This window comes from Oryctolagus cuniculus, chromosome 5, assembly GCF_051225735.1.
Source record: "Oryctolagus cuniculus isolate XC-2025 breed Fujian yellow rabbit chromosome 5, ASM5122573v1, whole genome shotgun sequence".
Taxonomy (NCBI): Eukaryota; Metazoa; Chordata; class Mammalia; order Lagomorpha; family Leporidae; genus Oryctolagus; species Oryctolagus cuniculus.
This window is the reverse complement of record NC_142871.1, coordinates 124,228,701-124,239,116: the sequence shown is the minus strand read 5'-3', so window position 1 is coordinate 124,239,116 and position 10,416 is coordinate 124,228,701. Positions and strand designations below refer to the sequence as shown.

The window sequence follows — 10,416 nt, the reverse complement described above, 5'->3', positions numbered from 1 at the left end:
CAAGGGTGGCGTCAAGAAGGCTTGGAACATTGAGATATTGGAGCTCAAGGAGACAAACTGAAAACATGTCTTCATTTACACATTTTCAATGAAAACTTGTCCAAAATTCGAATCCTACTTTCTGTAAAAATCATTGCAATAGATGAACCTAATTGCTGGGCCTTGGGATCCCCTTCATTGCATGTAGACATAGATATCACTGAATATATCAAAAAATAGAGGGCAGATATGATGTCAATTGACTTTAAGTCACATTCTAAAATTTAGTTTTTAAAGAAGATTTATTTCATTTATTGTAATGAGAGCGTGACAGAAGGGGGAGGGAGGGAGAGAGAGAGAGAGAGAGAGAGAGAGAGAGGGAATATCTTCCATCTGCTTGTTCATTCCCCAAATGGTCACAACAGCAGAGACTGGGTCAGGCAGAAGCCAAGAGCCAGGAGCCAGGAATTGCATGAAGGTTTCCCACAGGGATGGTGGTACTTGGCCCATCGCCCTCTGCTTTCCCAGGTATATTGTAGGATTGGAAGTGGAGCAGCGGGAACTCCTGGCTTTCTCATATTGCATGCCAGCACCACAAGTGGTGGCTTAACCTGCTGAGCCACAATGCCGACCCCTAAAATTTACTTTAAAATAAAAACCCCACATAGACAAATGCCTAACATCTCTGTATATTTAGATGGCCAGCTTTGTTCCGTTAAAGGACACCACAGAGAGATCTTCCAACTGATTGAATGTGCCAGTAGGCTGACATGGCCTTGCACTTGAACAGGTGCTGTCATCAGAGATGGTAGAATCACATAGACAAGGGACCTTCATAACTACCTTCAGGAAACTGCGGCCCAAGAGCGCCCATCTCTTGCTGCATTTTGCAGTCTATGGTCTTGACTTCATCCTAAGTTTGGCTCTTCATGGTTCCCAGAGACATAGCATTTCCAGGCCTCACACCCAGTGGCAGCGCCAGAGGCAGTGACGTAAGGAGTCACTTTCTTCAGAACAAGGGAATCTTAGTAGCCCATTGCAATACTGGCTGGAAGTTGGTCAGGGGCCACTCTGAAGTCAGCCAAGAGGAGGGGTTTGGACCATCTCTGATTTGCTCTTAGAACTGGGAATGAAATCACTCTCACCTGAATCACAGGAAGGGGGAAGGGTGTGTAGGGAGGGAGAGGGAGAAATGTGTGAGTAAGGGGGTGCACTCCCGCCCGGACCAGAGCTCCTGCCAGAGGAAGATGTGGTGGTCAGGGTGCAGAAGACTGCATCTGCTGCACCTGCCCTGAGCTCCCAGCTGCCCTGCCCAGCCGGGACTCACCCCAAGTCAGCCATTTCATCTCTCCAAGATAACCAGAAGCTCTCCTGCTGGCATGGAGCCCACAGGAGGCGCCAAACCTTTGGTACCTTTCAGCAATGGGACTGCTCTTAGAGGCTGTGTCAGGAGCTTTGTTTGCTGCAGGTATAATGACCACTCTGGGAAACTTAGCCCGGAGGCGGTAAGGGTGGTGCTCCCAGTGGGAATTTCAGGCTAGGAATGCTGATAAGGAGAAGCCCCTTCGAGCCAAAAGAAAGCTGCAGGCACAGTAGATGGGTTTTAAAAGGTATCATTTAAATCCTAACCTGGACTCTCACTGCTGACCTACCTTCAGATAAGACAAGACAGACAGGAAATGAAAAACCTGAAGGAGTTTCCCTATGTTTTTGCTTAACCCGTGCGCTATGAAAGACTTCTAAGCTTTGCTTTAAAAAAAAATCAGTTTTTGGATGACTGGGTCACAAGTGTTTTGCTTTTCCTTTACTTCTTCCCCTATTTCTTCTGATTTCCCTTTGATTTTTAAGAATAAGCATATTTTCTTTTACAACAGAAAGTAAACTAATCTTTATTTGAAAAAAAAAAGAGGTCTATTATACTTCTCATTTAAAATAGTATAGGAAATTTCCACCTCAAATAAAAAACCTGATGATCGCTTTTATAGTAATTGAAAATAAAGCAACTTTATTTGAATCAGTCAATACCACTCAAGTCTGGGAAACAAATTTATAACTGGTTCAGATTCATGAGGAAAGCACTCAGCTATATCTTCATTAAAAGGCATTTTATATTTATTAAGGCTGGAAAGCAAGTATGGTTATTTTATCAACACAGTTGAAGGTCTCATGAAAATCAAGCAGCCATCATGGGGAGTGACTTTGTAAAATGAAGTACTTGTTCTTTTATAAAAGCTAGGCATCATTTGCTAGATTAGTGAGCTCCCTAGCTTATAAAATAGGGCAACCACATAGCTAAGAAAGTAAGATAAATTCAAACATCAGCTGGATATTTTAAATGTGAAACATATGCATAGTCAATAGTGTGAAAACTCTAACGGTACACAAAATATCTGGGATGACTGGATCCTGAAAACTACGCTTTGCCAAAAACCAGATTGCTTTTATAGAAATATCCATTAGCTTACACCTTGTATGGAGGCAATATTCTATTTATCTTTGGTTGTGGGGAGGATTGAATCTATTTCCTTAGAGGGCATTAAATACAACTATGTGACTTGAGATGACAGTCTCCTGAGACTAACCTGGGAGAAGAAGAGTGTGTGTTCAGAAGGAGGGCACGTGCTATTTGATTTGAGTGGTGAAGAGCAGTAGGTGGAAGGCCATAGTGGCCTGTGTGCTGCGGGATCAGAGGCTTCCATGTGCACAATTTTTCTAGTACTTTAAGATTCTTCTTGACGTGACATACAAAAATTTGAAAGCAATCCCTTTGGGACTTGCTGAACGTAGATGTGATCATGAGTTAATGTTTCTTCTTTCCCAAGAGGGTAACACCAGCATCTGGGACAGTGGAGGTGGCTCCTGGCCAGTGGGAATAGAGATCAGCAGAAGTGCCTCCTGGATGCCTGCTGCTTCCAGATCAGTTTAACGTTGGACACAGATGCTCTCAGTGAGGGCAGACTCTTCCCAGGGAAGAACCCCAACTTCCTGTCTCTGCCTCTGTCTCACTGCTGTCTGCCCAGGCCTTGCTGATTCCCAGGAATCTTAGAGGGCCAAGGTCTATTTTAGATGTGCTCCATTTTGTGACGATCCCAAGACACTCAGTATGGTTTGTCTGTAGTGTGGTCGCCACGCACAGGTGCTGTGAACAGCTTCTGTTGTTTCACTGGACAAAGAATGTGGCCCAGGCAACCTCATTCTTGGCAAAGTTGGAAGGATCAAGATCTTTCTTAAGCACCCCTAGCACAAGGAGGGAACACTAAGAACAGTGCCATTTCCTGGGAAATTGAAACTAGTTTAAGAACTAGTGGCCAAACAAGCTGATTGTCTACATTTCCCAGTTTTCAACTCATTTGTTTGGTGCAGGGGAACTCTGAACCCTCTTGCTATAAAAGAAGACAGTCCTACTTGTACTGTGATTCAAAATTCATCAGGCGTTTGACTTCCTTCCAGATTTTACACATCCAGCTCATCTTGTATAGTTTTTAAAATCTTATCCAGGACCTTCGCTCTGGGCCAAACTAAGCCCTAGGCAGTCCTGAAGAGATGACCGAGTTCAATTCTGCCATTCTGACCTTGACTTTTATTTCTGCCTTTGCCTCTCACTGCCCTACCCTACAAAAAAGTAGTGATGGAAAGTCAAAGGGGATAAATAATTACAAGATAAAACAGGAGCTCAACACAAATGAGCCCCCTTGCTGTGCCACTGAAATGCTTTCAGTGGGATCAGCAGTCACCCAGGATCCAAGCTGCAAACCCTTCAATCCTTCCTGACTTGTTTCTTGGGACTCCTAAGGACGTCATCCCACTTGCTGAGAAATGGTACACTGTGCCCGGGACACAGTTATGGCCAAAGCCCAGTGAGGTTGAAAGATTGGGGAGGAGGGGAGTGCAGGGGAATCTCTTCTGGAAAAAGAAAGCAACCAGTGGAAGGTATTAATATTCTTATTTTAATATGCTGGGATTAGTCTGGCCATGAGCCATCAGAACTCTGAGTCAATATCCAGTTGTATTAGATGATAGTTCTGAATTAAGTATCAAGAAATGCCTTTCTCCTATTCTAAATGGTTGTAAGTGATCATGTAACACCCCTACCCAGTGCCTTATTTATGTCAAACTGACTCAACCCCAGAAGGAACATCTGGAAACAACCATATTGCTTTGGTCTGGTCTGTCTGGTTTTGGACTCACCAACTGCTGAATTCTGGATATCAAGGCAGAGCCCTGAGCATTCTGCCACCTCCGCTGGGGCGGTGCTGTCCTCCGGGGGGTCCTCATTATGTGTGCTGTGCCTCACTCGTGGGTTTCAAAAACAGCCCACCCATGGATCTCAGAAAAATCAGCTGCCTCCCAGGTCCTCTCGCTTGGCCATAAGTGCATCGAAGGATTTCTGAGTCCAGGATGGTTTCACACTAATGAAAAGGCCCTCGGAATCATTCGAACTCGCATCCCCAGAGGCTAGTTTGGGGCTTTTCCCTACAGTAAAAAGACTGTTGCCTTACCAGATCTCCTTGTTAAGCTTCCCCAGGGGCAAAGTTTCCAGGGAGACTGTGGAAAGATTCCTTTAAAGGGGGCAAATGAATCAACTCATTCTGCCCTTTCAAAGCTCTCTCAGGCTCATAAAACGTCCTACTGAGAAATTTCCTCTTCCTCAGTGGCCTAGAGGAGGCCTCCTGCTTCCTGTCCTCTGTTTTGATCAATGGATCACTTCTTTCCCTCAGAGATCCCTGGAGGCAGGTGGGTTCAGGCATTGCTTGGGTTAGAGTTTGTTGATGTTTCTATGGAAAGGACCCGTGCTGTCCTGCCCTCGTTGAGAAATGAGCCAAGTCCAAGGCCTTTCCGGCACTTGGGAGCCTCACCCTCCACCGAGAAGCAACACAGAAGGCCGGATTGTTGCAGGTGAGGCCCTGGGGTGGATGGGTTTTCTCACAGGGCGTTCACCGGGAGAGGGAGTCGATGATTAGTTCATTTTTCTTAGTTTCCTTTGCACAAGTCCCCAATGCTAAGACCGGGTGAGTTTGTAAGGAGGTGAAACTCAAGGAGAATGACGAAGGAGTGAAATATTAGCTAAGAAAAAAATTTTCATCTGGCAGTTGAATCTACTGGTAGGAAAATTAACCCAGATGGGTACATGGTTTTCTTCAAGTTCAACCTCATGGTTTCCCAGTCAGACAGTCCCCTGGACTTTCTCAGGTGTTCCATGACAGTGCCACCTGCTGACTGTATGTCTTCCATCAGTGGCAGAAGCTGGGTCAGCCAAGGGTAGCCACCTGAAAGTACCCATCCAGCAGACTCACATCCAGGAGCAACTAGGAGAGACCAAGGAGATGGTTTTGGCCAATTGTTGGGTTTTTGCAATGAGGCTGCTGGTGAAACCACACCACCAGTCCAAGCCTTAGTTGGATCATGAGAGAGAAGACCTGTCTTAAAGTTTACCAGGGGACAGGAAGCCTCATAAAGCACTCCTTTATCTTCACCCATCCTTCCCCTTCTACTCCCATCTGCTCTCTCCTGGACCAGGGCCACTTACTGATACACACAGTCAAACCCAGGCATGTACTCCCCAGTCAAACAACTACCCCTAAGCGAGCAAACCCCATGGCTGATAGACCCTGTGGGCCTTTTGGCATCGACATTGCCCCCCTCCCATGCTCCCCTTCCCCAGTCACCCCAGTTTGGAGCTGCCTGCCCATTTCCTTTCGTGGCAGGACCTGGCCAGCATGAACACTAGGGTCAGCAGCGCGGTCAAGTGCACCAAAGCATTGCAGCTTTCTCACACTCCAGCAAGCTGACAGTGGAAAGACTTTGCAATCTGGCCTTCAGTGCCCAATGACAGGAGCGTCAGAAGTAGGGAGCTGGGCCCCAAAATCCTCAGCCAACGCAGTCCTAGCTCCAATCTTTTCTGCTTGCCAGACTCCTGCGTGGTGAGGCAGGGGATGGCACTGACCTTCTTAAAAGATCATGGGCTGGAGTTCGGGTGATGCCAGCAAAATGTGACCTGGTTTCAAGAGAAAAAAAATGTTTTCCGAGGCAATGAAGAAGTGGGGCCGGTGGAGCTGGAGTCCTCTGGGGGAAGCTGAGTCCTTTTGCAGCAGGGATGGGGCCAGGCAGTGCTCAGGATCGGCTGAGGCGCTTGGCAACATCCGCGTAGGCCAGCTCAATCTCTGCGTCAGCGGCACAGGTGTTGGTGAACTCATCCCGGGCGTAGGCATTCTTGAGGTACCGCCACAGGCCTGTCATCTCAGCTGGGATATCATAGTTGCGGTATTTCTTGGCCACGATCTAAAACAGAGATGGCGTGAAGGCGTGAAACAAGCCATCACAAGGTGTCTGGGGAAATGGGGGTGCACAGCGGGAGAGCCCCATGCTTCATGAAGGGCCGCTGGCAAAATGCATGGAAGGCAAGGTGGCAATGCTGTCTTCCTTTTCATTCCTTCTTCATCTACTTATTAAATAAATATAATCTGCCTTTTGAACTAGTGGTTCCACTTCTAGTAATAACTATGGATGTACACAAAGATTTCGCCACCCAACTAGGATGACAGGCCTATTTAGAATGGCAGAAAATGAATGGCAGAAAATGGTACACAACACCCATGTCCACGAATCAGGAAACACATTTGTCATGTGTAAATATGCAATATTTCAACGAGCTGGTGGCAAAGAATTAAAGGATAAGTTTGGTTTGATGTAAAACAAAATGTGAATCCATGCATAGTTTTATCATCATATGCATTTTTTCATGAACTCTCTGAGGACCCTTTGTACAGAATTGTTCAAAAGGCCAAGGAAAATCCAGTGATTGGGAAAAATCTCCAAGGTAGACTGTGACATCCAAAGTTCATTATAGCACATTTGGAGAAATAGGTAGGATGACTAGAAGTATCTTTACCAGTCAAAAGGCTGCTAGGGATTCCATCTGATTGATAGAATTTTGGATAACTTTTTTTCCTTCTCTATTTTGTTTTACATGACATTCTAACTTATAGGAGGGAAAAAAAAAACCATGAAAAGTAAGTTAGATGTTGGAATGCCTATGTAGGTTCGTGCCATGAGTATGTAGTAGTTTCTGTTCTCCCTGGGTTTGGCACAGTCAGGGGGATGTGTCCTAGGAGAGGCCTGGAGAAGTGAGTGGTTTTGAGAGAAACAGCAGCATAATGGTTAAAAGTAAGAGCTCTGAACCTCAAGGATTTGCAGTCTTGACTCCACTTAACAGCTGTGAGAGCTTGGACAGGTTGCCTAACCTCTCTGAGCCCCAACTTCATAGCCTCTAAAATATAGGTCATCACAGGACCTACCGTGGACTAAAGTTAGTCAACATAAAAAGCCTAGAGGAGTGCCTGGCACAATAGAAGTACTCAGTGGACATTTATTGAGATCAAGCTTCTACCCATTTGCAGGCATTCTCTTGGTGGATGGGGGAGGGGCTGTGTCTTGAATGAGGTCTGTTAGCCAGAGCAGCTTCTTGGACATGTGACCTGTGCAGTCTCACCGGGCTTTGCACTCAGAAGGGCCCTGCTCTTGGTTTAATGTTCTGCTGTCAACGTGTGGAAATTCTTAATAATTTTTTAACAAGGGGCTCCTTGTTTTGACGGCGCATGAGGGCCTGCGTATTAGCTGGTCCTGCCTCTAGCCTTTGGGGGCTGAGGTGGGGGTCGCAGAGAGTAGCTTCGCCCCTGAAGCTCTGATCGCTGACTCTGGCCCTCATATTCTTTTGTGGAGAGCACCCCAAGCCATTGGCGCAGGATCCTCCCACTATGAGAACCCCCAGATCAGCCACTCTGAGCTTTTATCTTTGGTTCGGTGCCAGTGATGTGTGGAGTTTTCCAGAAGGCTGAACTGAGTGGAGACAAGGATGACCTCTGGCATGAACAGCACATGCTCAGAGTTAGGTCCAAAACCCCACGGAGGATGTGGTATTTCCCCTCCTGCTCCTCTGCTGGTTTTGAATTTCTATGGAACTTTAAGCTCTATTCTGAATCACAAGTAGCATCTTAGTATCCCATCTTTCCCTCCATAGCTTGTGAGCAGTGTAAGGACAGCAACCACAGCTTTCTTCGTTTCTGCACCGTTTGGGAACCTCAGTTATGATGTTGATCAGGGAATTGACAGCAGCAGACATTTCTTCATTGAGTGCTCATTTCTTCATTGAGTATGCCTTTAAGCACTTTGCAAGCTAAAATACATAAGTCTTCAAATAACCCAATAAAGAAAGGTCTAGTATATCCCCTTTCACAGATGAAAAAAAAAAATAAAGAGAGAATGGCTAAGTAGAGATTCAATAAACAGTGGTTACATATGACACTAGATGCACCTTGTCACATGTAATAAAATAACATAATTTTCCACTGAAGAACCTTAACAAGGAGCAAACTGAACCCACAAGAGAGTAAGTGACTCGAACAATGTTACCCAGGTGTTGAGTAACCACCATTTATTGCGTTATCGTTCATGTATATCACACTGCCTGCTTTCTAATCCACAGTTCTTCCTGCTGTCCACTCAGTCCTACATTCATGATTGCAAATTGGGTCTTAAAGTCCCTCCTGTACTTCATCTGTCATTGCTTATCTCTAAACCTACCCTCTATTGACTTCTTGGTGAGGCTGGGGCTGGGTCTGTGCAGGCCACATCTCTGCATTGCCCAGGAGGCCTGTTGGGTTCTGCCCAGAGGAGTTAGTAGAGAGAGACTGCAAGCGTACGGGAGGAGAAGGCCCAGCCTGTCAGTCTCCAGTTTCTGCAAGAAGCAGCAGCCAAGTCCAGTTTGGTGTTTTTCCAACACTCGTGGAACCAGCTTCATCACAGGACAGGGACTCTGCTGCAGAGGTGGGCTCTCGCTGGTGGATTCCTCCTCTGAGCTTGGACCAGCACCAGCTGAGCAGCTCTCCTAGCTCCCAGGTCCCAGGCCTAGATCTGCAGGGCTCCTCATCTGCATGGCTCCTAAGTTTCTACGTTAGTGTAACTTAAACGTCTTCTTTTCCTTCCCCTCATCCCAGGTAGTAACTTACTCCTGAAGGTGGAAACCAGTGGGGCATTTTGCCTTCCAATTGTTCAGTTCACAAAACATTGTACATTAAATTCTCTCAGTTAAGATAACTGGAAGCCACCCCCAACAGTGCTCTGTGCAGCTTAAGTGTGGCCAATAAGCAAAGGTGTTGGGATCAGAGTCCTTCCACAGAGTACTCACCACCAACAGTGCCAGGGCCAGCACACCTCACCGGCATCCTGGGCCTCCTCTGTTCACTGCAAGATGAGGGTCCCTTGGATTTCTCCTAGTGTCTGTCTTGGCTCAAGAGCAAATCCCATGCAGATCAAGAGTTTGCCAGAGTGTATGAAAAAAGGCCACAGATATATCAAGAAATCTATCAAAAATATTTGATAGATGAAAGAATCTGTCTATCTATCTATCTATCTATGCACCAATTGGTAGTGTTGTCTCTATCTAGCCATGCTGAAATTTTGTTTCCAAAAGAGTAGAACCTTAACTTTAAGAAAGCAGAAATGCAATGGATAAGTCTATGTTCGTGTCTATATTTGTGTCTCCCTTCCTGTGGGTCTCAGGGACTGAATATGACGCTGTGCTGGGCCAGGGTCCAACCAGGCCAACTGGGCAAGGCCTACAGGTGCCCTTCCTGCTGATACTCACGCCCCCTGGGACTTGGCCACGGAGCTGATTGATTGTTTGCTCACGTGTTGGCTTGACTTGGGGAGAACTAGGAGGGAGGCAGACAATGAAAGTTAGCACCTGAGTCAGAGCAGCTTTGCACTTATGGATGGAGATGAACCTGAATGTGGGCCCAGAGAGCAAAAGCTCAGGAGCAAGCAGGCAAAAATGCTCTCTCTCCCATAGCTCTGATGTTCACAGGGACTTCCTGGCTCATGTCCTGAATTTGCTGTTTCATATGAAAACAGTTAGCTCTCACAGCCCAGATCCAGTTTTGGTGTCGGCAGCCAAACTGGAGGCCCGACTTGGCTCCCCCTTTGCTCTTTCTGCATTTCCAAGGTTGGCCAGGTCCGTGGGATCAGATAAGCTGGATCAGCAGAAATCCAAGGAGACAGCAGCCTTTGTTCCCCGCTTTCTGATCCTCAGCTTCTCCAAGGGCACAACCCACTGAACTTCCTACAAGGGCAGGGCCTTAACTTAGTCACTTAGAGATGGAAGGAGTTGAAGAACTCCCAGGGTTGTGCGGCAGCCCTGGGAGATCAAATGGTTCTAGAGTGGACAGTCGATGCACGCTGCAGTTAGAGGGAAGGAAGAGAGGAAAAGGAGGCAACACTGTCATCCACACCCCTTCTTATAGACATGGGAAGAATGAATTCCAAAGAGATGGAGTGATTTGCCCTAACTCTTGCTGTTAGCCTTGGCAGATATAGGACTAGGACTTGGGCCTCCTGGGTATGTCATCTGACACAGCATGACTGAACTGGACTCATGTCATC

General features: G+C 46.5%; 1 protein-coding gene across 2 annotated transcripts in view; it reads right to left on the bottom strand.

Moving 5' to 3' along the window:
• Positions 1-1,956: 1,956 nt before the first annotated feature.
• The window catches only part of CLIC5 (CLIC family member 5), a 168,743-nt gene continuing 160,283 nt past the window's right edge, over positions 1,957-10,416 (bottom strand). For both annotated transcript variants that reach the window (XM_089333870.1, XM_008263000.5), the window contains exon 6: positions 1,957-6,258. In XM_089333870.1, the coding sequence (XP_089189996.1) occupies positions 6,091-6,258 (168 nt within the window). In that variant the 3' untranslated portion in view covers positions 1,957-6,090. The remainder of the gene's footprint in view (positions 6,259-10,416) is intronic.